The following is a 26838-nucleotide window of genomic DNA, read 5'->3' as shown; positions in this document are numbered from 1 at the left end:
AACCGACGTGGGCCCAACGCGTCAGCGGCTCGGAAGCCTAAAACCCCGTCGTCTACCTTTGGTCAAGCGACGTTAATGGCGTCCCTGTTTTCCCAGGCGACGCAGGGACGCGTCTCGTCATGCATGGCCGCGTGGCCGTCCGCGCCGGCGTTATTGCGTGCAACCACCCGCTGCCGCCGCTGTTTAAAGACACCCTACAGTTCTCACTGCTCACAAACCATCTCGTCGCCGCCGCCTCCCCCCTCCCAGATCTTCTCCTCGCCGCTCCAAAAATGTCGAGCTCGTCCTCCCGCAAGATCGCCGCGGCGAACGGCTTCGGCCGCAGCAGCCTCACCGTGGCGGAGGCGTGGGCGCTGTACAACGCCCGCTATCCAGTCCCGCCGGACATGCGGCTGTCAAGCAGCGGCGGCTGGAGGATGGCCGTGAACGGCATTGGCGTTCTGCCGCCGCCGAAGCCGCGCACGGACCAATGGAGGGACGCCATCAAGGCCCGTCGGGCTCAACTCACCGCGGAGGAGCGGTTGGATCCGACGTGGGCGGCCAACGACAACGACGCCTGGTGGACGACGTACTTCAAGGCGAAGTACGACGTCGAGATGCACAGCACCGACGGGCTCATCGGCGGCCCCAACAGGTTGAACAAGGACGGCCGCGCCCTGTTCTGGGGCGTTCCGGGGCGCACCCTCGAGAATGTCATTCGCGGCATCCGCAACGGCGCTCCAAGGCTGGATATGCCGTCGTCACCGCCGCCGTCTCCTCAATGGCAGCCGAGGAGGACGACGTACTCGTCCTCCTCGCACTCTTCTTCCTCGGGACCGGTGCGATCGACGCCGTCCTCGTCTTACTGGTCGGCGCCGTACACCGTCCCCAAACGGGAGGTGAAGGAGGAGCCAGCGACGCCCGTCAACACGAGGCGTGGCGGCAGCGGCAGCCGGCGGCAGCAAGGGAGGCGCGGCGGCGCCCTCCTCATCCCGAAGCCGGAGGTGAAGGAGGAGCCGGAGGACGCGTCGCAGGCGGCGCTGCTGGCGGAGTATGAGCGGCAGCAGCGGCTCATCACCCGGCGGCGACCCCGAGGACTGCCCGGTGCGCGGGCGGCGTTCTTGGCGTCCATGAACGACAAGGACGCCTGGAGGGGCGACCTCGACGCGGCGATCGCCTTGTCCATCCGCGACTCCGGCAAGCCGCTGGTGGACCTCACCGACGACGGCGAGGCAGGACCAAGCGGCGCGGTGAAGGACGAGCCCGTCGGCGAGCCCGTCGGCGAGCGCGTCAAGCAGGAGGTCGTCACCGACGATATGTACAACTTCCAGCAGTACTACGACGCCTCCGGCCGTCGCAAGTGGTTCTAGATTAGGTTTAGTTTAAATTTAGTCAAATTTCGTTCGAATCTATGTAAGTTTGGACGAATCTTAGTCGAATCTCGTTAAGTTTAAAATTTCCGAATTTTTGTTTGGGGGACGCGACTGGGGAGCGACGTCCCCCAAAGGCGGCACGAACGAAACACGTCCCCCAAACGCTCAACCCGGCGCGGTTTGGGGGACTCTTTGGAGGACGCGGCTGGAGATGCTCTAATGGAACTAATTAGAGAGACCCAAAGAAAGTGTTGGACATGAAACTGATTGCTAGGAAGCAAAAGGACATCCTTCCTCCTTTGTCGTCCACCTAGGAGGATTCAAATTTCATGAAAAATATACTCCCAGTCTCCCACGACTCTTCCAGCCTTGAGGACAAGTCTGATACTAAGGAGGGAGAACTGTCAGGATCCTTGTTCAATACCTAAAGAAATGTTAATTAAATTTGATCTTCTGTTTACCGAACCTCTACTTGTGTTGTCGGTTTGAACTCATATCGTTGATCGTCAATCTAATGACCCCCACATCCTCACTTACTGCTTCACGCCAGGAGACGTTGCAGCTCCTTGTCGGTCGTCCATCCAACGGCTCAGATTACGCCAACCGTCGTTGTTGCAAACCGTAGCTCAGATCATCCCGTGGAAGTACAGTAATGGAGTGTCGCAAACTCTGAAGTTTACTGAATATTACTTGTGAGGTCTAGTAAGTTGTAAGAGCAAACCCTAGCTCAGATCATCCCTATGTAAGTAGACTAATTGAATGTCGTAAACTGTAAATTTCTGAATTTGTCTTTGTTTTGTTGGGGCACAGGGAATCCATGCGCATCGACTGATGGACAGGCCGGAGTATTCCGAACATACGTCCATAGTATAGTAAATCGGGATTGCCTCTCCTCTCCTATTAAAAGCATCTCCAGTCACGTCCCCCAAATGACGTTTGGGGGACGGCGGACAAGAAATGGAGAAAAACGCGTTCTAGTCGTGTCCCCCAAAGCTAAATAGCGCCTCATTTTATGTTCGGCCTCCCCGGTAGAGACTCTGTACACAGAGTCTCTACCGGGGATGCCGGACACAAAAATAGCGTCCGAACGCATGCATGCAGCCCCTTCTCCCCCACGTGTCATTCTCTTTTCCCACACTTTCTCGCACCTACTTTTCCCACATGGGGCGGTCCCCTCTATTAAAATGCATGCATCCGGACGCTGTTTGAGGGACGCGGCTGGGAAGGGTCTCTTTTTTGTACAAATTTTTAGTCTGTTTTTGTCCGGCGCGGTCCCAAACATGCCCCTAATCATTTGTGCCGGACGTTTTTTGAGGGACGCGACTGGAGATGCTCTAAGTTTCGGTTTTTAAAAAATCAACAAAAATATGCACTTAGCACGTACATTACATGCATGCAAAATTTTAGTTCATATGTTTCTGAGTTAATCTAGTATTTATTTCGATTTTACTGGTCATGTGGATAGGAGTACCCTGCCCAAAAAAAATCGCGTTTGGAGTTCTCCTCCTTTTCAAGAAGAACTTCTAGCGCTGATTTGCCACAGTAAAAGATAGAAACACAAAATTGTACTATATATTTTCTGCATAAACTGAATAAGTGAATATACAGGTTTGATCCCAGCCATTAAATCCACATCCGGACGGCCCTCCAACGGTGCCCGGTTGGTGGAGTGCGCCTAGCCAAGACGATGCACATTTACGATCCTCTGCATCTTCATCTCTGCCCGTTTTTAAATACCTCCGCTCCCCGTCCCGTAGCGTACACATCCAACTCTGCTCTCACTGCTTCATCAGTCATCAGTAGCCAGTCGTTAACAGCAGCAGGAGGAATCAGAAGCTCTCTTCAGCCAGCCATGAGCCAGGGAGGCGGAGGCGACGGTGTGAGCCCCGGCAACGTCCCGGTGTGCTACTACGGCGCGGGCGGGCGCGTGTCGGCCTCCATGGAGCGGCGGGTGCGCGCCGCCGAGGTGTTCCTGCGGTGCGCCGCCTGCGGGCTCGCCGTGCTCGCCGCCGCCCTGCTCGGCGCCGACCGCCAGTCCCGCACCTTCTTCTCCATCCACAAGGTCGCCCGGTACACCGACATGCAGTCCCTCGTGTAAGCCCACCTGCCCTTCCTCCTCTCCACCTCGTCTTGATCTCATGCCGTCTCTGTTAGTAGCAATAGTAAATCCAGCGGCTCTCTTTACGAAATTCCCTCTCTTGGGTAGTCAGGGATCATGGGTTCACTGAAGTTGTGTAGCAGCAAGAAGATCATTTTTCTGTAGAGTGAAGCAGCAAGCTTCGGAATTTCTTTTCCTTTTCACACGAAGTAGCCACTGTGTACGGAGGTTCACACTGTAGGGTAATGCTCCAGCGATGCTGTGCCGCAGAATCATTAGTATGCACTAGTCACCGATGGGATCGAGCCCATATTTTCAAGATTCTCGTTACCAGTTTTCACACATCGAGCATGTACCTTGCCTTCGGTTGTTCAGTAGCCACCGCGCGCCCACTACCCAGTGCCAGTAGCTCGGTCAATCTCCTAGTACCACTTCCTTTCGAAGCTACGCTGGCTCAGTTATAGTAAAATCTTCTTCCCCCGAAACTTCTCTTTCAAAAGAAATCTTCCTTAATTCGGCACACACGGATCAAGTTAGCCACCACATCAACTGTTCAAACGCACTGTGTGCACGCGCGCACGAGCGAACCAACTAAACTATCGGCCGGCACACATCCAAGTGAACTAACCGTGAGGACGATGGCTGGCTGGGGACGGTAGAGAGATCGATTAATGGCAGGAGAGAAGAACCACCAAGAGACGTCCGTCCGTTCGTCGCAGACAAGGGAAACAGCCGCTTAAAGACGGAGACGATGGCACGGTTGAGCTATTACATTTCCCTGTCGGAGCCAACGGCCCATCGCCCATATGAGCCGGTGCCACCGCACAGAGCTGCGTGGCCGCACTTGGCCGTGGAACTCCATTAATGGTACTGGCCTTGTCCTTGATGGCATCTCTCGCAGGGGGAAAGAAACAAGGCCAATTTCTTTCTTGGCCAAGTGAAACGGGTGAGAGAACGTACGGCAAGTGTTCAGGCTCCATCGGTGCTTTCACTCTGCTGAGCACTCGCAGGCTAGCAGCTCGCACCTACCACGTGGTTCCTGCTCGACCGATACAGTGTCGAATGGTTACTTCGATCATTCATGGCCATGCGTAAATGCCTGAACCTACCCCTCGTCTACCGGCGAGAACGATTCAGGCACGTCTAGGGTTTTACTACATCTAAAAACAAGATTTTATCGAGTTTTTCATAGCTCTGTTCTTTGTTGGCCTAACTTATGAGTAGAATTTGGGCGAAAATGCGTAGTAGTATATACAGTGCTCCATGATAAGTGATTCAGGATGTTTGGCACCCATCAGTGGTCAGTATTTAAGCATCAGATTTGTGTGTTTGTATTGGCAAACTTGGTATCTTCATCTTATCATGTCCATATTTTTAACACCTACAAACTATAGCTAGCTCTCGCTAGCAGGACCATCTTCATACTGGACCAATGCATGGAGTCACGTAATGTGCAAGTACATAGTACAAACCACAGAAAGGCTAATCAAGGCCACCAAGTCGTAACATGTCGTAGTAGTAGTAGTAATTTTGTAGGCGAACATGAAAGTACTGCTTGTTACAAGTAGCGTGTCTTCGGGAAGAGCCCCCTAAACAGCTGGTGTTTTTCCCCTGGAAGTATGAAGAATCAGCTATCACAGGGACAGAGCGCACGGCTAAATTAAGGTCACTTGTCTTTGATGCAGGATTTTGGTGATAGCGAGTGGAATGGTTGCTTGTTACAGCCTGCTACAAAGTGCGAGGTGCCTGGTGAGCGTTGTGAGAGGTGGCATCCTTCTCAGCAGGCCCTTGGCATGGGCTATCTTCTCCTGTGATCAGGCAAGTAGCTGCTGTCACCGTCAGCTTTTCTTGTCATTTGTATGATTCCGTTAGCATAATGCATGTTTGTCTCGTTGTTTTGTCACTGTCAATGGACAATGGGTGACTTAATTTCCAGCTATAATGAGCACTTGCTATGTTGCTCTTGATTCTTGAAACTGAACAGATATTTTCTACTGTTGAAGGAATTAAACAATTATTCATTGAAGTGCAACCTAAACCAAAGTTTCAAACAGAAATAACGAGATGATAGTCTTCGTAGGAAACCCTTTTAATAAACAACCCAAACGCTTCCCCAATCAAGAGCCCTAGTGGCACATGTTGGTAGTAGTTGTAGTTATTTCTACAAGAGAATAGTATCAGTAGTGTATGACCAAAGTCATGCACTTGCCAGATGTGTTAACTGCACAAATTACTGATACAAGGACTACTTGTATTTTCTTTTGCTCTACAGATAGAGAAAATCCAATTAGAAAACTTTCTATCCATAGTTCCATACCGACCTTTCCAGAGAGAAAAAAAGAAGACTATGCTTGAATTTCGCACTTATAGCATAATATGGGGCACTTCCATCTCTGACTGTAGAAAACTTACTGTCCATACTGACATTTCCATCTCTGACCCTAGAAATTATAGATTGGGCTATCGTCCGGTCACATGCCCGTCTAGCTGCTGCAGTGCTGCTGGTATGTGGTATCTAAACATGGCCGAACAGCAGACCATGTATCACAATCAACGCATAGCTATATCTTGGTATGTTCCACGATAATTGGCAAAACCATTATGAGGAAAAACACACCTAATTCAGACTTAACTATTAGTGGCTGGCCCAGCATTCCGGTCCATATGCCAACCCAGAGCGGTGATGCATTTTCAGTGACCCTATGTATGCCATACTAGAGATCTTGCATGTTGCCAAATTGACAAGTGAATGATCTCTCACGGTCAAATATCAACATGTGCATTTGCTGCCTGAATTCAGTAAGCACCCGGGATGAACAGGGCATACTGGTATTAGGTGAGATCAGAAGTTCAGAACCATCAAAACACCCCCACCCACATGGTGGTGGTATGAATGCGAAGCCCTGAGTTGTTGATCTCCCACAACACATCAATGTTCATCTGGAGGAAGCCGTGTTTACTTTGCTACTACTGGCTTCTAAGAGTTCGACACGATAGCTTATAGTATTAGTACTGAACTGACACATATAAAATAATTTGCTGGCCGATCTTGACCTTTTGAGTACCTTGAAACTAAGTTCTTCCTGCTATCTTTGAGACTTCCTCAACTGTGAGTGACTGGTTTGTAAAAGTGAAAAATGTCGATGCATGTGCAGGTTATGGCGTACATCATAATCGGAGCGGTGGCGGTGGCGATGGAGGCGGCACTGATAGGCAAGTATGGGCAAGCGGAGTTCCAGTGGATGAAGACGTGCCACCTGTACCAGCGGTTCTGCACGCAGGCGGGGGGAGCCGTCGCCTGCGCCATCGCCGCCAGCGCCAACATGGTCGGGATCTCCCTCCTCTCGGCCTTCAACCTCTTCCGCCTCTACGGCCATGGCAAAGGCGGCAGCAAATGATCCAGACCTTGGCCAGGCTGCTTTTAGGGTTTATCACCGTCCCAAATCAAGGAAGAGAACCGAACCGTACGTAGCTTGCCCTTTTCCGGTTTTAGTTTGTTGGCGTTGACATGTTTGTCAGTGTTTAGCCTTAAAAAGCCTCTGGGACACGAGACTGGTTTCTCTGTATATGATGTGAAGTGATCGTTAAAGGTGTTTGTAGTAATATGTGCGTAATAAAAGAGCCAGGCAGCGATGTACAAGTGCTGCTGCAGTGCATGCGGCATGCCAGTCAACTGTTTTGGTAGGCAGGAGGCGAAAGTACCTCTGCAGTTTTTGTTTTTGAAACTTGTAAACTGGAAGTGAAAAAATACATTTAGAAATTGCACCGGAGCTCCAACTACTTGTACTACGGTGGGAGCAAACCAGTCCAATTACCTTAAAATTGGTTTCGGGTGATTCTAAAACTTGATAGTCTGTGCTAATCAGTCCGAATTGGAACACAAGACTGTTACTCTGTGCTAATCAGTCCTAATTGGAGCACAAGACTGTTACTTTGTGCTAATCAGTCAATGCGCAAAATTTGCCAAGGAACCCCTCGGAAACAGAAGTTGCTGGTGTGGACGATGTCGCCGCCGTAGAAACCACGGGAATGTTGCCTGAGCCCCGCCTTCATCGTTGGGATGAAGAGCCACCGCATTGTGGCAAAGCCCCTTTCCCCTCTCCATGGATCTTAATTGCTAGTGCTTTTGGTGAGGTTTAGCTAGGGTTCTGCTGTAGGGATGATCAAAGTCGCTTCGGTTGAAATTCTGGCTTAAGCCGCGCTTGATTGGTTCATCTAATCGCTTATGTGTACGAGGAAGTGGTAAAAAGATTTGATTTTGTCAATCTAGTCAGTTAGAGCATCTCCACCGGTGACCCCCAAATACTAGCCGGCAGCACACATACCGGCTACGTATTGGGACCGCCCGCCGGCAGCAAACGCCAGCTAAAATATTTAGACTCTCCATACCGGTCAGCCCAATAGCATGTGCCGGCAGCACATGGCAGAGGAGAGAGAGAGAGTGTAGGTAGGGAATTAAAAAGAAGAGAGAGAGTGGTAGGTGGGGGAGAGAGAGAGGCTGACGCGTGGGCTGGCGGGAATCTTCCTAGGTGGAATTTTGCTGCTTGTGTTGCCGGTACCCCCGATAGCTTCCCTTGAGCACAGGGATCGGTTGAGGCTCGCCGGCTATTCTATTGGGCTCATGACGACGTGGATTTTTATTGGGACCGCCGGTGTGAGCAGTTTCTCTCTCTAGACTCCCCAAACTGCTGTCGGCGATGATTTGGAGCTCCCCGGTGGAGATGCTCTTATGTTTGGGTTGTTCAGCGCTCGGATGTGATGAAAGTTTCTCAAATGAGGTATGCTTTGGTTGATCATGGTACAATGGCATCCTGTTTTGACCTGAATGAAATGGCCAAGTTAGTTCACTATATATGTCCTATTTTGTAGTTCAAATTAATTGTTTGCCATGAAACTTTGTCAAGTAAAGTTACTTTTTATTCAGCGCCGCAAAACTGTTAGTATTGTTGCATATTTGTACACTGTAGGTGTGATGAATATATGCTATTAGTGGAGATTGAGCACTTTATGGAATAGGTGAAAACTTGTCAAATATTAGTGCAACTGTTGACAAATTTGATAGTTCTAGTTGTGATACTTGGTCAATATTATGGATAGAAGATATATGTTGAAGCAACTAGGATATGAGAAGTATAATACTATCTCTGTCCATTTTTTGATGTCAAAAGTTTGTCTAAATTCAAATGTATCTAGACACACTTTAGTGCATAGATATATTCGAATTTAGACGAACTACCGGACATCTATTAGTGGACAACGCTTCTTGTCCTTCGAAGAAATCACATGAATCTAGTAGCATTTCATATGCAATATTGACCAAGTGCTCACTTACTCATTGGTGTGTCTATCTGAACTGTCCCTGTCAGTTTTGCTGCATCTAGGCCGGATAGACTAATTAAAATCAAAAGGGTTAAAGCTTATCTGTTTCCATGTGTTGGAACAATCTGCAACGGGCGTCCTGGTGGCAAATTGTCAGGGCCATTACCAAGTGTTCTACAGTAGATGCCTCCAGCTGTATGTGCGAAAAGAAATGGACAAAGCAGATGTTAGTTTAAGAGAGATATGAACTGGGATCGATCTCTTCTTCCAGTCCAAATGAAATGGACAAAGTAAGTGTTAGTTTAAGACAGACATGAAATGAGATCACTCTTTACTTTCGGTGGAATGATCAGGTCAGCTCCAAGAACGAGTATAGTTCAGGAATACCCAACTGAGAGATAATGAAGTTCTGCCCTGCTCAGTTTTTTTTTTACTTGGTAAGAAAAGGATTGAAAGCAGTGAACGAAACAAGCATTATATCATGGTTCGAGTTTACTTACAATACCTTGTCCCTACCAACAACCAGAGCTCGGCTATAAATTTTGGTCTATGGGTAACTCCTACTCCTGGTTGCTGGTGAACATCTCGGACATTAGGACAGCGACAAAATGATAGAAATACACCACCCCCGTCCGTTTGGTATGACATGTAACGATTATCTTTGGAGGCATTCTTCTTCCTTCGCTTCTCCATAAAAGCATCAAGCTTTCCATCTCCTGTAAATGGACAGCATGAACTGAAGCGTAAGGCCAGAGATGTCCATAAGTGTGGAAAATTAGCAGTCACATGAACCATGAGTGTGTTACCTTGAGCTCATTGTACTTATCCATCAACTTCCTTCGACGAATTTCAGCTAGACAACAAACGAAAATGAAATAAAGATATGCAGAGAAGCACGGCGTGGAAGAGGGTGTAATGGGATTTAGGAACAAACATTTCTTCAGATAACATGGCCGTTTTCTGGCCTTCGCTGCTTCCCTCTCTTTCTTAATGTGTCCACGCAGAATTTCTGATTGAACGTTTTTCTGAGGATTAGACCTCGATCAACTGCTGATCCTGAAGATAAACACATATACCATCAACCAACGAACAAAAATAGGAAGACTGATAACATTGCTCAATACAAGGAACCCAGCCCTGAAATAACCACACACTGTATATTTGGTCTAAAAAAATAAACATGTAACAATAAAAAATAAAATAAGATTAACCAAGCATTTCACAGTGTATATCCTCTAACATTATATCGAATTGGATTAACCATGTGATTATCGGATAAGTGTCTATTTCTGATTGTACAATGCATGAATGCATCATTTCCACCTGGCATCATCAGAAAATGAGACTTGCTCATCCTTCTTGAGTATGTGTAAAATAAAAAATCACTCTGACTGGACAAATAAGTCTAAATCATGAACATAAAGTGCCGTGATTGCATGGTTGCAATTATGCTTTACAAGGATGCTGAAGTCAAATGCCTTATTGTCAAACATTGAAATATTTACATATAAATTCGTACATTTTTTTGTTATAATAATGGTTGCACAATGACCTATCTAGATATTCAAAAGTTTCACCGCAAATTACAACAAAATATCAGTAAGAAAAATGTCAAAACCTTTTACGAAATTCAACTTGTCAACAAGTATAAAAACCTTACAATCCAGGTAATCTGACTCTTCGCTTTTTAAATGGCATTAGGGTCCTTCAAATTCTTAATTGACTTTCGGAGTTTCTGGAGAGACACATTAAGAAAGTGTAGGATACAAATTTAATTCTGTAAAAAACAAACCTCTACGATGACTCATGAGACGGCAGTGGACAGACAGAGGTATAGAATATACCTCTTTTTCTGCGGGGAGTTCCTGATCAAATAAGAAATTGTATATTTTCCTAAAACTGCAAGCAAACGAAATTGACCAAAGTGTCAAACACACTAAACTCGAAAATGATACCTAAACCACTTGATATAGAATACAAAACCATAGAGGAGACCTTAAAAGTCATGAAAATGGATATGATTGAAAATAATCAGCTACGCAAAAAAACCTGATATTTGCTGTTGGGGGGATGACCCCCGGTATGCCAAAGGCATGCCAAACCGGATGGTTTGAGTCATCAAGATACCGGTTTAATGTTTATACCGGAGCACAAAGTTAAGTGTTTGACTGAGTAAAGCTAAGCCGGTATCCCCAGGAGGGGTATACCGGAACCAGGTAAAGAAGACACCGGGCTACCGGTAAGAACAGCATGTCGGCAAGACTGGTCAAAGATTCTCTCCAGAGCTAGAAGACGAAGATGAGCTAAGCAAAGTAACTTTAAACGAAGCCCTGGCGCCAAAGAGGAAGGTGACGCCAAAAGCAACCGGAGGACGTCAGCCTCCCTGATTAAAGAAGATACCGGCGTCACATATGATTAAAGTTACTTTGTAAAGTAGTTTGTTTAGTCAAAGATGCCATTAGGGTTTGCTAGGGTTTCCTTCCCCTGTAAGCCACCCTCTCCCCTATATAAGGAGAGGGGGCACTGCCCTTTGCGGGGACGACTCACCATGTATGAATGTTAGACAGAAACTTGTATCCTCGTGAGATCAATTAATAGAAGGATCTAGAGCAAAGTTCTTCCTTGCGTCTTTCTTCTTCTACCTCTAGTTCTTGAGGAAAGCACCCGGAAGTTCATCCAATCTAATCCAAAACCCTCACCCGAATCCTCTAGCGTCCATCCGGCCCCAACTTAAGCCATCCCATGGCATCTGCTCGTTCACCACGACGACAGTTGGCGCCCACCGTGAGGCATGAAGTGGCGCTTGCTGGAGTTCACATTCGGGCGGGCATCCTTGAGGTCGCCGGCGAGCGGACGGTGTCTGCGCTCGTCTAGTGCCTCTACTCCATAGACTTCATCAACGACAACGCGGGCTGCTTCGCCAACGGCGGCATCTTCCCCAAGAACGGCCGCGTCATCGAGTTCGGCAGCCACCGTGTCTACTTCGGCACTGTCCCAGTGCGCCAGCGTCTCTCGCCGGTGCTGGTGGCGCCGGATCCGCCAAGGTGGCTATGTGCTGGCCGCGCCGCCGGCAGCGTGGAGGTGATGATGGCTGGCGCGGTCGATGCTGGCAAGGAAGCTGTGGAAGAAGGAGCTGGGCGTGCGGCATCAACCCGTGCGGCCAAGCCACCGCTGGAGCGCGACGCAGGCGCTGCGGGAGCATCGTCCGCACCACCGGAGACACCACTCCAAGCGGCGATGAACGTGCTGGCCACGCCCATCGCGCAGAACATCGACCCGGCAGCAGCGCAGGCGGAGCTGGAGGCGCAGCGCCAGAAGCTGCTCGAGAACGGCAAGGACATCGTCAGGGCGCAGCGCGAGCTGAACCTAACCCTACGTGAGTATAACGCTGCCCATGGCTTTGCTTCAGTTAGCGCTCATGCTGCTAGGATACCGGAAAACCGGCTTAAGGCACGCAATCTAGATCAGGATTTGCGTAAGGAAATTCTTGCCGGCAAAAGTACCTCTGCATCAGTGAGCATCGTAGAGAAACCTAAGTATAGTAGCCCGGATAAAACCATAAAAGCTGCTAAGGCTGCAGTAGAACTGTGTGAATCGCTTTCCGGTGAAGTTTTGGCAAAACAGCAAGAGCGCGTTAGAGATCTGCTAGAAACAATTGAGCAGCAGAATGCTGAGCAGCTTGCTAAGTTGAACAAGGCTGTGGCCTCAAAATCCGCACGTTCAACAAAGAATGCCGGAAGCAAGTCCCATGGGCAGGCATCGTCCCCCCATCCGGACAGAAGAAGAGAAAAAGAGATCAATGCGCAGCAGATGACTGTGTATGATCCGGTTCTTGCCGAAAAACAACAAGCCGGGCAACACGATGCCGGTAGAAAAAGCCAAGGGGCAGACCGAGGCTACGCCAAAGGAGGCTACGCCGGAAACAATCCTGCCGGTAGATATGAAACCGGGCAAAATTATCGAGCTGCAAGGGCGGCGTATGAGGAGGAGGAAATGCTCCCCCCGAGGTACCAGCAGACAAGGGCCGCGGTACCGGAACATTACGATGAGGTTGATTCAACAAGACTCACAGCACACCGGAACCCATTGGGAGAACGCCTGGGAGAAAGATACCTGCCAGAACGGGATGCAAGGCACCGTCTGGATAGAGTATATTTGTCAGAAATGATCGAGGCAGAAGGTCCTCCGGGCCCAAAATGTTTTGGTCCAAGGATCATGAAAGAGGAACCACCAGTTCGCAACTTCCAGTTGCCCCGTGACACGAAAACATATGATGGCACCACTAAGCCGGAAGATTGGCTCGCAGATTACGTGACCGCGGTATACGTCGCTGGTGGCGGAGGAACCGTAGCTGGAGGAGGAAACCGGCGTTGGGCCGTGAGAATTGTACCATCATTCCTAATGGGACCGGCACGACTCTGGCTGAACAACTTGCCGGCAGGAAGCATAAACGGTTGGTTGGACTTTGAGGAAGCTTTTGTGAGTAATTTCAGCAGCACATACCGGAGGCCCAACAGGCCTCAGATGCTCGCTTTGTGCGTGCAGCGCCCGCAGGAAACAGACCGGGACTACCTGGCCCGGTGGAACTCCACGAGAAACTCCTGTGAAGGGGTGATAGAGGCACAAGCCATTGCTTGGTTTTGCAATGGATGCCGCAGAGGTTCGCCGTTGTGGCAAAAGCTGCAGCGGAACATGCCGGTAACTCTGGCGGAAATGATACGTGTGGCAGATAACTACGCATTGGGAGACCCATTGCAACCGGCAGTACAAGCTGAGCCGGAACAATCAAACCCGCCTCGGCGGCGCCAAGAGCAACACCGGGATAACCGGAACAACAAAAGAAGGGAAGATTTCCCGGATCGAAGATACGGTCCGCAGCAAGTTGCTGCAGACAAAGAGAACTACGAGGCCGCGGCGCCGAGAGAGCAAAGAACCGGATCGCAGCCACGGGCGGGTCCTAAGAAACAATGGGTCGAAAAGAAACCCTGGGGCTAGAAAAAGAATTGGCAGGAACCTGTGAAATATACCATGGAAGCCGCGATGGATCAACTTTGCAGGTGGCACACTCCGAATACGGCTCACCCGTCAAATCATCTGACGAAGGATTGTTCTTGGACCAAATACTTGATGCTCAAGGGAGCAGTAAAAGATGCGCAAGCACAAGGATGCTCCACAATGCTACCACCATCTCAAGATATGCTACGTCAGCATCAACTACTACAACCACCGCCGCTTACCGGAGCAAATGCTTTACCGGTACAGCCTCAGCCAAACCGGCAACAACACCAGCAAGTTAACCAGGTGGGAGAAGGCAATGGCCAACCACCTCCACCGGCACCTTTGGGCCGGAATGTTTACCATGATCCAGATATGTGCTGCGTTGTGTTCGTCACTGAGCCAACCGACAGACAAAGCCTGCATCGCCGTTCCATGGAAGTGAACGTTGTGATGTCGGCAGTGCCAAAATACATGCTGTGGTCAGATCAAGAGATCTCCTGGTCGTTCAAGGATCACCCCAAGGTAATGCCTAATCCGGGTGGTTATGCTCTTGTCTTGGACCCAATCATGCAAGGGCCAAACGCTCGAGTCAAGTTCAGCAAAGTGCTGATAGACAATGGAAGCAGCATAAACATCATGTACCGGAACACCATGCACACGCTGGGCATAACAGAAAACATGGTACAGCCAACCCGCACAACATTCCACGGAATCGTTCCGGGCTTGTCCTGCGCAACAGTTGGAAAAGTCCGGGTGGATGTGTCGTTTGGAGGACGTGACAATTGCCGGGTTGAAAACATTGAGTTCGAGGTGGTGGACTTAGATAGTCCTTACCATGCGTTGCTGGGGAGACCGGCATTGGCAGCTTTCATGGCCTCGACTCACACGGCCTATCTCAAGATGAAGATGCCGGCACCTCGTGGACCCTTAACTGTGGTGGGAAACTACAAGATTTCGCTGGAAACCGCTTCAGCCGGATCAAACCTGGCATAATCGCTGGTGATCGCAGAGGAAAAAAGGAGGATGCAAACTGATGTTGCGCTGGCTCGGTCCTCACAGCTGAGCTTAACGGCAATGAGTGCGAACTTGGGCACACCGGCATTCAAGCCGACAAAAGAAACAAAGGACATTGTGCTGGACCCGGCTTACCCTGAGCGCACTGTTCGTATCGGTGCCGGCATGAATGAGGCATAGGAAAGCGCGCTCGTCAGCTTCCTCCGTGAGAATCGGAATATCTTTGCCTGGTCTACTGATGACTTGTTAGGTGTTCCGAGGGAGCTGGCTGAGCACTCTTTGAATGTCCGGAAGGATGCGAAGCCGGTGCGACAACCTTTACGCCGGTTTGTTGAGGATAGGAGGAAAATCATTGGAGAAGAAGTGACAAAGTTGTTGGTTGCCGGTTTCATCGTGGAAGTGCTGCATACTGAGTGGCTGGCCAATCCGGTGCTAGTCGAAAAGAAGAAAGATGAGAACCTCGAAGCAAAAGCTCCAAACGTGTGGCGCATGTGCATCGACTACACCAGCTGAACAAAGCTTGCCCGAAAGACCCTTTCCCTTTACCTCGGATCGATCAAGTGATTGATTCCACTGCTGGTTGTGAACTGTTGTCTTTCTTGGATGCTTATTCCGGTTTCCATCAAATCCCCTTGAAAAAGGAAGATCAAATAAAAACTGCGTTCATTACCCCGCACGGGGCTTATTGCTATGTCACCATGCCTTTTGGTTTGCGCAACGCTGGTGCAACGTACCGGCGCTGTATGCAAAAATGCTTGTTCGATCAAATTGGAAAAAATGTGCAAGTTTATGTGGATGATATAGTAGTAAAAACTAAGGTAAAAGAAACCTTAATCGAGGACCTGCGGCAAACATTTGATAACTTGAGAAGATTCCGGATGAAGCTCAATCCGGCAAAATGCACCTTCGGTGTTCCTGCCGGCAAACTGCTTGGCTTTCTCGTATCAAGTCGGGGAATTGAGGTTAATCCGGTAAAAATCCGGGCAATCGAAAGAATGACTATACCGCGCGATCTCAAGGACGTGCAAAATTTTACCGGAAGCTTGGCATCGCTAAGCCGGTTCATAAGCAGGTTGGGAGAAAAGGCTTTGCCACTCTATGCTCTCATGAAAAAATCCGATACGTTCGTCTGGACCCCTCAGGCAGACGCGGCGTTTAAAGAGCTAAAAACAATGCTGGCCACAGCGCCTATACTGGCTTCACCTCTAGAAAGAGAGCCTATGCTATTATACATAGCAGCAACAAACCGGGTTGTGAGTGTGGTAGTTGTAGTTGAAAGAGAAGAGGAAGGAAAAACCGTGCAGAGGTCGGTATACTACCTGAGCGAGGTGCTCTCCCTCTCAAAACAAAACTACCCGCACTTCCAGGAAATGACTTATGGCGTGTTTATGGCCGCCACAAAGGTTAAGCATTACTTTGAAGAGCACCCCATGAAAGTGGTGAGTGAGGCACCCATTTCCGATATCATGTGCAACAAAGATGCTAGCGGTAGGATTGCAAAGTGGGCAATCCAGATATCACCATATGTACCGGTGTATGAAAGAAGAGATGCCATAAAATCGCAAGCCTTGGCTGATTTCCTTGTTGATTGGGCGGAAATGCAATACAAGCCGCCAGACCAAAAAATAGAATACTGGAAGATGCACTTTGACGGATCCAAACTCAAAGAGGGTCTAGGTGCCGGTGTGGTGCTTACCTCACCTAAGGGAGATCATCTCCGGTATGTTTTGCAAGTACATTTCAGGGCATGAAACAATGTCGCTGAGTACGAAGCTCTGATTCATGGACTTAAGGTCGCAAAAGAAATCGGTGCGCACCGGATCATTTGCTATGGAGATTCAGATCTTGTGGTGCAACAATGTTCCGGAGATTGGGACGCAAAAGATGCCAACATGGCTTCATACCGGTTTCACGTGCAAAAGATTGCCGGCTTCTTTGAAGGCTGTGAGTTTCACCATGTGCCACGAGCGGAAAATGAGGCCGCGGATGCTTTGTCCAAGCTGGGCTCATCTAGGCAAGAAATTCCTCCCGGAATAGCCTTGGCACACTTAAGAGCACCATCGATCAAACCAAGCCCGGAATCGGAATCAATTTTCGTACCGGAATCACATGTGGTACCCATGGATATCGATGAAGGGAACCCGGGGACTGCTCCGGCAAGCTCGGGGACTGTTCCGGTAAGCTCGGGGACTGCTACGTCCATACCGGAAGAAGCAATGCTGGTGGATAACATGGAGATAGACGTACCGGTAATTCTGGTTCGAGAGGCACCATCTTGGGTTAAACCTATTAAGGAATTCCTGATCAACGGCACCTTGCCGGTTGACGAAAATGAGTCCAGAAGAATACAAAGAAGGTCTAAAGCATACACCATCATCAATGGTGAGGTGTATAAGAGAAGTGTCACCGGTGTCCTTCAAAGGTGTGTGGAACCGGAAGAGGGAAAGGAAATGCTTGAGGAGATTCACCAAGGAGAATGTGGGCATCACGCTTCGTCAAGGGCGCTAGTGGCAAAAGTTTTTCGGCATGGGTTCTATTGGCCCACTGCTTTGGAAAATGCTGAGGATTTGGTAAGAAAGTGCAACGGGTGCCAGAGGTACGCCAAGCAAAATCATACCCCAGCATCCGGTTTAAAAACCATACCGCTAACTTGGCCGTTTGCTGTTTGGTGCCTTGACATGGTTGGCCCATTCAAAACTGCAAGGGGAAATATGACCCACATCTTGGTTATGGTGGACAAATTCACCAAGTGGCTAGAAGTGAAACCTATTGCAAAATGTGATGGGCGCACAGCGGTGAAGTTCTTAAAAGATGTTATCTTGCGGTATGGCTACCCGCATAGCATTATCACTGACAATGGAACCAACTTTGCTCAAGGTGAGTTTAAAAGATTTTGCGAGGATAACAATATCCGGTTGGATTTGTGCTCAGTGGCACACCCACAAGGCAATGGCCAGGTGGAAAGAACAAATGCTTTGGTACTTTCCGGTATCAAACCAAGACTCATCGAGGCGGTGGAAAAGTCACCGGGGTGTTGGCTCGATGAGCTACCATCAGTGCTGTGGAGCATAAGAACGACTCCAAACCGGTCCACCGGATACACTCCATTCTTTATGGTTTACGGAGCAGAAGCGGTCATACCAACCGACATTCTCCATGACTCACCAAGAGTGCAGCTCTATACCGAGCAAGAGGTAAAAGAGGCCAGAGAAAACGATGTGGACTTGCTAGAAGAAGCAAGAGAGTTGGCACTGGCAAGAACAGCCATTTACCAGCAAAACCTTAGACGCTATCATAGCCGGAAGGTTAACACGAGAGTATTTCGGGAAGGAGATCTGGTGTTGCGCCTAGTGCAGCGCACTGAAGGCCGGCATAAACTTTCACCCCCATGGGAGGGACCCTTCATTGTGAGCAAAGCTCTCCACAATGATGCCTATTACCTGATCGATGCACAGGAATGGAAAAAAGGAAAGGCGGACAGGTCCGGAGAGGAGACCAAGCGTCCGTGGAACGTAGCTCTATTGCGTCCTTTCTACTCTTGAAGTTGTGGTGTAAGAAGTTCCTTTTTGTACCTTATTTGCTATGAATAAAAGATGTCGGGACCTCGAATGAATCTCGGGGACTACCCCTATTGAAATTGCATGCAATATGTTTATTTTTTCAGTTTACCGGTTGCTTGTTGAACATTTTTTCTTTCCGGTTTAGTAACGTGCTAAACCTACCGGAGTCTTCGACTCTGCTGCTGTCCGCAACCCGGCTTCATGGCAAGCAAGATAAACCGGTAGGGATTAAGCACGTGAACTGCGAAAATAGAGAGTGGGAACGAACAATCCGGAAAAATTTAACTAACCCCGGTTGTACCGGTTTTTTGTGAAAATTTCGAGTTATTTCTAAGTTCAAGAAAATGCTTGCTTGGTAAAAGAACTCTGTGCTCATACGCCAAAACGCCCAGAGAAGGTAGGCAGAGCCAAAGCAAAAGAGCCAAGTGTGCATTGAATTGGATGCGGAAACAATTCCGGAATCTTTGCAGTGCAAGATAAAAGCAATACAACGAGCAAAATGCTAAGACAATAGACAAACATAAGTTAATAGGCTACCGGTATAACATACCGGCATAGATTGTTGTAGCACAACCAAAAGAACGGCTAAGTTTTATATTACATCATAAAACCCCGGTATACCGGGGTAGAATTTGATGAGCATTGTTTTGAAGTAAGCAGGACGGGCAAACACATTACAGGAGATACTTAAGCAGGAGGAGCTTCGGGAGGAACGACACCGGCCTCTGGAGCTTCCGGAGGCGCATCACCAGCTCCAGCATCTTCATCTTCCTCATCCTCTCCTTCTTCGTCTCTGAGGTAGTCTTTGACGTCGGGAGGAGGGGGGATGAAGGTGCGGACCAGGGCGTACTCTGCGATCCGGTAGGCTCGATCCTGCCGCTTCGCGGTGAGGACCGGATCCATATCGGTTGGAGCATCTTTGCGCACGCCAAGGAGGGCGTCCAGGTCCAAGTCCTCGTACCAGGAGCAGGCGACGCGTAGCGCCGTATCCGCTCCGGCACGAGCCGCTGAGCATTGCCACTCCCGGATCCTCCGGCCGGCACCTTTCAGGCGATCGGGGGTGAGCGACAAGTTAGCCGGCACCTCCTCCTCAGGCCAAAGCACCTTAAAGAGCTGGATCGCCACATCGGGGATGTCGGCAAGGTTCCGGTCCACCGCGCGCATGTGGGAGACCCGAGCAGACAGCGCGACCAGGTGGTCATAAGGGTCCCAGGGCGCATCCAGGTTCTTATACGCTTGCGCGATCCGGCGCTCTGCTACCTTCTTCACCGCATACGCCTGCGAATCCGGAAAGAGCCTTACAAGACAAAAGAAAAAGATAAGTACATGCTACCGGAAGAGATAAGCTTATAAGCAAAACCGGAAAAGAAAGAAGACAACTTACTGAGGGCAAGCGCGTCGGTCTGCATGACCAGTTGGTCATACTCCTTCTGCTCTCCCTCCAAGCGCGCGGCCTGATCCTCGGCTGCTTTCCGCGCCTTGGCTCCCTCCTCTAGCTCCGCCCGCAGCACCACGGTGGAGTTGTTGGCGTCCTCCAGAGCTTCGTTCAGCTTAGCCTCAGCGGCGGCTTGGGCGGCCTTCATCGCCTCATTGTGCTTGAGCCCGAGCTGGATCAGCTGGTCCTTCAGCCCCTTGGAGTAAGTCTCCTGGGCGTCCAGAGCCTCGCGGTGCTCCCGGATGAGCTGCTCTTTTTCACCTAGAGCCCGGAAAGAAAGCGTTAACAAAATTGCAGCTGGTAAAATGAAAAAGAAACAAGTTAACCGGAAAAGAAGGAGCGGTACCTTGGAGTGCGGCGAGCTGAGTCTTGAGGGCTTCGATGGAAGCTTCCGGGATAGCTGTTAAGCAGAAAGTTATAAGTACTAAGAAAGGAAACCTTCCGGTAAGAAGATGCCGGAGGCACAGAAGCTCACCTTAGCACTTGCTGTGCGCTTCAGCAAGGTCCCGGTGCTTCCGGGCGTCGGCCGTGCTCTGTTCAAGAAAGAGTGTTAACTAAGCTTCGCGCTAAGAGCTATATTCTTAACCCGAAACTCGGGGACTGGCTATGCCGGTTTTTTGAGTTTCTACCTAAGTTTCGCGCTAAGAGCTATGTTCTTAACCCGAAACTCGGGGACTGGCTATGCCGGTTTTTCGAGTTTTTACCTAAGTTTCGCGCTAAGAGCTATGCTCTCAACACGAAACTCGGGGACTGGGAAGATAGACAAGATCCGGAAAGAATGAGACCGACATGAATTGAAAAATTGAAAAGAGTTTGGTGAAACTTACCACCATGTTGTTGGTGGCATCATACCACGCGCTGTCCAGCTCCTTCACCGCGCGGCGCAGCCGGATGAAGTGCTCCTCCGTGCACCGGGGCCCAGAGGGGTCTAGCGCCGGAAGCCGGTCCTTCCCCAGGCCGCGTGTAGCTGCAGACACGTCCGCAGCATTCCACTTCTCAGCGTATGGAAGCAAGTGCCCCAGATCGCGGCCTTCGCGTTTCAGCTCGGTGATCCAGCCCAGGATGCCGGAAGGCTTTTCTCCAGCCGCGGCGGGGCCGACGTGCAGCACCAAGGACTGCGGGCCGGCGGGTGAAGTGCCGGAAGCCGTGGCCTTTCCTTTGAAAGCCTCCGGCTTGAGGAACTTGGTGATCTTGAGGGTTTCTGGCGGCGGCGTTGGAGTGGCCCCGCTTAGCTCGACTTTCGGAGCTTCCGGCGGAGGCGCGGGCGAGGTCTTGGGAGGCGATGGTACGCCCTGCCCCAAGGTAGAGCTTGCCGGCGCGGAAGAGTCCGGTGCGGCCTTGGAGGGGGAAGAGTGCGAGCTCTTCTTCTTCTTTCTTTTCGGGACGGGAGGAACCAGAGGTTCCGCCCGCCCGGCAGCTTCTGCATCGGCACCGATGTTGCTGGCGCCGGTATCTTGTTTTTCTGGAGGGGAGATGAGGTCCTCCTCCGCGCGGTGTTCAGGAGGTGTAGGGGCCGCGCGCCCCGCACTTGAGGTGCCTCCCAGAGGGGAGGCAGAAGAGTTGCCGGTACCAGATGGTACCGGGCTAGACTGAGGAGGAGGAGTTGAGGTCCTTGCGGTTCTCTTAGAGCCTTCCGGCTTCGTGCCGCTGGCGCTCTTGGAGAGCTTAAGCGCAGGGCTGAACAAGAAAAAGAGAAAAGATCGGAAAAAGCAACCAAAAGGAAGAGTTTGAAAAACAAAGCAAACAGAGGAACAAAAGCTTACCCAGAAGAGACCGGCATCGTTTTCCCCTTGTAGCGCCTCCTGCCTGCTTCTTTCCCCCCAAAGACTTCCGTCCGGAAGCGTTTCGTGGGAGGAGCTTGGCTTGAGCTGGCATCAGGTGCCGGGGCCTTGTTCTTCTTGCCCTGGGGAACGAGCTTATCCAGGAACTCGGGGCCGACCTCGGCCTGCAGAGGATCCGCATGCTCATGAACCTCGGTTGGGTGCTAGCTGAGGGAGCATCTACAGAGGAGGAATAACAGTAAAGCATGAGAGACCGGAAAAGAAAGCTACCTCAAGCACAGTGAGATCGTCGCTGGAACCGGGAGCTTCAGACGAGAAGTTACCGGGGCGCGAGGTGTGGGTCCGGCCCATCTTGAGGTCAGTCCAGTGGATGTAAGGATCTGGGTCCACCGTGTCCAGAGGGCGCTTCCGGCAAGGGCCTCGCCGATCCGCGTCGATGCAAGGGAAGCGGTCTTTGGCCTGAAAACAAATGAAAAATCAGTTAGCCACAACATAAAAGTTACCGGTACAACAACCCGGGTTGCACAATCTCTTACTTCTTTGGTTGGAGGGTTAGTGGAGCTAAGAGGCAGGAAGCCCCACTCCCAGTCATCCGGCATGGCAGTCTGGCAGATCTGATTAGCCTTGAGGACTATGTCCTCCTTGCTTAGAGGGAGGCCGGTGATCTTGGTAGGATCGCCAGGACCGTACATCTCGCTCATCTTATGAGCCCGGCGCTTCAGAGGAAGCACCCGGCGTGAGATGAAGGTGCGGATGATGTCGTCAGAGCAGATGTTCGTCTCTTTCCTTAGCTTCTCCATGAAGCGTACTACCCGGTTCGTCTCAATGTGATTCGTCCCAGGAAAGTAGCCCCAGTTGACCTTTGTGGGCGGCGCCGGATTAAAGGCCGGCAGATTGATGAGATCTGCGGCGCCGTTGTTCTTCACGTAGAAGAAGGTCCCTTGCCATAACCGGCATGACTCGAGACCAGAGAATTTAAAGAAGGGGCTCCCTTGGCGGGAGCCGATGATACAAGACCCGCATTGTACGGGGGGTTTGGGCTTAGGAATGTCCTTGCCCTGAACGGAGTTAATCCGAAGAGAGAAGAAGCGAGCAAAAGTCTCGCGAGTGGGACGGATGCCGATGTAGCCCTCCATGAAGGTGGCATAACAAGAAAGGTAAAAAACGGCATTGCCGGGAAGGTGGTGAGGCTGGAGTTGGTAAAAATCCAGAATTTGGCGGAAGAAATCAGAAGCAGGAAGGCCGAAGCCGCGCTCGAAGTGAGCAAGAAACACAACGAACTCACCGGGTTCGAGTACCGGTTCGATCTCGTCGCCGGGAAGCCGGCAAGATACTCCTTCCGGTATCCTTCTAGACCGGTAGAGTCAGTCGATCTCGTGATGCGTGACGTCGGAGCCTTTCCAGGCTCCGCGTGTGATACCGGATAGATCTACTCCGGGGACTTGGCTAGAGCTGCCGGCCTCTTGATCTTTGCCGGTGTCGGTTTCCATCCGGGCAAGATTAGCGGATAGCCCGTCGGAAGCTTCGCTCTGTTGGCTACTGGAGGATGACACGGAAAGAGACTCTTCGCTAGACATACGAATCTACCCAGAAAGACAGATTTCCCAAGATCTACCATTGCGCGAAGATCTACGAGTAAGAGAAAAAGCAAAAGAAAATAGGAAGTAAATATCCTACCGGCCCAAGATCTGAAAAGCAAAGAAGAGAGAGGTAAGCGCGAATCGAGCCTAACCTGAGGCGGCGGAGATACTAAGGGAGAAGGTCGCCGGTGGGGCGGCGAGCTCGTAGTTGCTGAGGAAGGCCGGCGGTGAGGAAGCGGAGAAGAGGTCGTCGGAGCACGAACGGTGCGACCGCAACAGGTGCACTGCAATGAATCTCCGCGCAGCGAAGCCTGGCGAGGCTCGGCGGAGCAGCGGCGGAAGTTCGCCGGGCGGCGGAGCTCTGGCGACGAACGGAAGCGGCGAGGGCACGAGAGGGCTAGGAGCTCTGTGCGCGCGAGAGAGTTGAGAATGCGAAGAAAGGAGGAAGAAGGAGCAGTTTCCCCTTATATAGGAAGAAGAGATAGTGGGCTGGAAACCGCTGGGCCGCGGCGGTTCGCTTCGTGGGCCGCCACGTGGCGCGAGGATACACGCGCGGAAAATAGAATGCCACAGGGAAACCGCACGGATCCGGAACGGTAGCAGGATCCAGTGTGGCGCCATAAGGCCGGCGCGAAGGTTTAAGGAAGTGACCCCACGACATCGGCGTCGTGGTACAAAGGCGCATGTCACTGACAGGCACTGTACCCGAGAAATTCTCGACTTCGCCGAGGAGAGATTTAATGTCTAAGATACCGGAGAATAAGATACCGGAAAATACCTTGCAAAGAGAGAAAAGACGTGAGTCCGGCAAAGATGTCGGGATCTAAACTGACCACCGGAAAGATTAAACCGGTACCTTAAGATGTGGGAACCTGGCATGGTCTGTTGGATAAAATCCACCGGACTATACCAGCTTCGGGGACTAATGTTGGGGGGATGACCCCCGGTATGCCAAAGGCATGCCAAACCGGATGGTTTGAGCCATCAAGATACCGGTTTAATGTTTATACCGGAGCACAAAGTTAAGTGTTTGGCTGAGTAAAGCTAAGCCGGTATCCCCAGGAGGGGTATACCGGAACCAGGTAAAGAAGACACCAGGCTACCGATAAGAACAGCATGTCGGCAAGACTGGTCAAAGATTCTCTCCAGAGCTAGAAGACGAAGATGAGCTAAGCAAAGTAACTTTAAACGAAGCCCTGGCGCCAAAGAGGAAGGTGACGCCAAAAGCAACCGGAGGACGTCAGCCTCCCTGATTAAAGAAGATACCGGCGTCACCTATGATTAAAGTTACTTTGTAAAGTAGTTTGTCTAGTCAAAGATGCCATTAGGGTTTGCTAGGGTTTCCTTCCCCTGTAAGCCACCCTCTCCCCTATATAAGGAGAGGGGGCACTGCCCTTTGCGGGGACGACTCACCATGTATGAATGTTAGACAGAAACTTGTATCCTCGTGAGATCAATGAATAGAAGGATCTAGAGCAGAGTTCTTCCTTGCGTCTTTCTTCTTCTACCTCTAGTTCTTGAGGAAAGCACCCGGAAGTTCATCCAATCTAATCCAAAACCCTCACCCGAATCTTCTAGCGTCCATCCGGCCCCAACTTAAATCATCCCATGGCATCTGCTCGTTCACCACGACGACATTTGCCCACCTTATTTTGCAGGATTCTAACAGAACATGTTAAGACTAAAAGGGATAGAACCCTGCACTTCGAAACGGTAGAAAGCAAAGCATATTGGGCAACGAACGATTTGACTCTTACAACCCATAGGAAAAGGAGAAATCTTGTAAATAGAACAAACTTCAAAAGATAGTATACGGTACAGTACAGTCACTGACGAGCTACAGTAATTGCACCCAACAATGCAGTAAACCAACAGCCTGAACTTAAGCATAACATAGTTGAGATAGGGAAAGTTCATATGTTAACTTATTTTTAGTTTACAGTGACATTTAAAATCTAAGTATATCAACAAAAACAATTGAAAATAGATTAATAGCTAAAGACAATTCTTGGAGAATACATAGCTAAAGACAAATTTAAGGTTGTCTCTGTTCCATGTTCCTGGATTACTTTCAAAAAAATAGTTAGTTGGATTAAGCAACAAGGAAGGACCCCAGTAGATTGAATTCCACCAATACGCCAGAGATTCCAGCAAAAAACGGGTACAGAAATCAAATTGATCGCAATATCAATGTATTCACGTGAATTTTTCAACAACATTTCTCAAGCTATTATGCAGGACAATAGCATATGTAATTGAAGCAGCATGACACCTCCAATGCCAATGTGTGGTTTAACACTCAGGGTAATAAGGCATAGAGCATGCATGCTACATATGTACAGGTTCATGCGAAGATAATAAGAATGACAGCTGAACTCAGAAAGGCTAAAACTGAACTGGAAGGTGTGCGCACACTCTACTTCACCACTACCATATACTACTAATCCAATCGAATCAAACTCTGCTCCCCGCGGCAACACGCTACGTCTAGACTGAATTGCAGAAGCAACTAACCTTCTTGGGAACCTGGATCACCTCCCTAAGCTTCGGCGGCCGCACATTCGTGCTCATCTCCATGGGCCTGTTCGAAACAAAAGAACACATCAGAATGAGAAATTCGCCCCCCTAAATTGGCTAAATCCTAAACAGCAAATAGGAACCTGCACGGCGTCGAACCGGACCTCTTCCTGCTCTCCCTGCGAGCCTTCTTCTGCGCAGCCGCGGCAGTAGGAACCCCTCGCGCCGCCAGCGACCCGTGGTGGCGGCGGTTCAGGTAAACGCGAGGGCATGGGCTTTACCTGCTCGTCGCCCGATTCCTCAGAGGCTGAGGCGGGCTCGTCTTTCGCGCTGCGCCTGCTGGAAGTCGATTTCGCGGCCGCGGTGGCTGATGCGGCCTCTAATGGCGGCGGGCGGCGGCAAGTCTCAGTGTTCGGATTTCACAACCTGAGCACGATTGGGCCCGGCCCGGTAAAACCCTAGCCGGACCGCGAGTACCCCAACCAAATAGGGCCAATCAGCCCAAAATACGTAGATTACTCTTACGCTGATTTCACTTTCTTGACAAAAAATAGATATTGACTTTTTTGAGTAGATATCTTTACCTACTAATAAAATAAGTAAGGTTTATCCCCATTATTTTCGTCCGTTTTTGGATTGCCCATAATTTTTGGTCTAAATTACGGACAATGCCACCGTCAAAGTGAATACCGCGCGTTGTTCGTTCCAATGATCCATCGCTTGTTGATTCGATTCCACTACTCGGTCGGTCTCCTTCGTGGCGTCGTGTATCGGCCCAACAACAGTTCATATTGCCAGCCTACGGTTCAGCACTGGAAGCTTTGACGTGAGCCCACGTACGAATGCTCGCGCTCATATATACTCCGATCCAGGAGCTCGATCAGCAGCAAAAACTTTTGTTAGGGTTTCTTCATCTCGGTGGGCGCCGCTGGCATGCTCTGGACTTCTCGCATCTGCTGCTTTGTTGTAGATGACCATCACGAAGCGTCTCTCAATGTTTAAAATAGCCGGCTACAGGATATAGCTGCGGCCTCCCAAAACAGCTATAGCTCGGTTATAGCCGGCTATTTAAGGACTTTGACACCTTTTAGCGGGCTATGCAGTTAGCCGCACCATGCGGAAAAAGGCTATAGCGGGCTATTTTAAACTATGGCGTCTCTTGCCGGCATATTTGGCGACATAAG

The 26838-nt window shown here is 50.1% G+C and overlaps 2 protein-coding genes across 9 annotated transcripts; one reads left to right on the top strand and one right to left on the bottom strand.

The window, feature by feature from the left end:
• Positions 1–3101: 3101 nt before the first annotated feature.
• On the top strand, positions 3102–7053 carry LOC127297102 (CASP-like protein 2U2). Its single transcript, XM_051327364.2, has 3 exons — positions 3102–3446; positions 5136–5268; positions 6606–7053. Exons 1-3 carry the CDS (start codon positions 3205–3207, stop codon positions 6846–6848), a joined length of 618 nt encoding a protein of 205 aa, XP_051183324.1. The 5' UTR covers positions 3102–3204; the 3' UTR covers positions 6849–7053.
• Positions 7054–8778: 1725 nt separating this feature from the next.
• LOC127297103 (uncharacterized) lies at positions 8779–26083 on the bottom strand. Of its 8 annotated transcripts, none has more exons than XM_071819414.1 (8): positions 22094–23742; positions 21828–22016; positions 21540–21721; positions 10562–10668; positions 9704–9825; positions 9576–9622; positions 9275–9485; positions 8779–9183 (listed from the first exon to the last, which is right to left on the bottom strand). In XM_071819414.1, the coding sequence occupies exons 1-5, from the start codon at positions 22691–22693 to the stop codon at positions 9710–9712; spliced, it is 1194 nt and encodes a 397-aa protein (XP_071675515.1). In that variant the 5' UTR covers positions 22694–23742; the 3' UTR covers positions 8779–9183; positions 9275–9485; positions 9576–9622; positions 9704–9709. The 8 variants fall into 8 exon arrangements, 6 of the variants coding, with proteins under 6 accessions (XP_071675515.1, XP_071675514.1, XP_071675516.1 ...); XM_051327367.2 differs by lacking the exons at positions 8779–9183; positions 22094–23742 and adding exons at positions 25652–25718; positions 25798–26083 and having other exon boundaries at positions 9210–9485; XM_071819417.1 differs by lacking the exons at positions 8779–9183; positions 22094–23742 and adding exons at positions 25652–25718; positions 25819–26083 and having other exon boundaries at positions 9210–9485.
• Positions 26084–26838: the final 755 nt, after the last annotated feature.

Source organism: Lolium perenne, chromosome 4, assembly GCF_019359855.2.
Source record: "Lolium perenne isolate Kyuss_39 chromosome 4, Kyuss_2.0, whole genome shotgun sequence".
In the NCBI taxonomy this organism is placed as follows: Eukaryota; Viridiplantae; Streptophyta; class Magnoliopsida; order Poales; family Poaceae; genus Lolium; species Lolium perenne.
The sequence above is the reverse complement of the archived record's forward strand: the minus strand, read 5'-3'. Positions and strand labels throughout refer to the sequence as shown.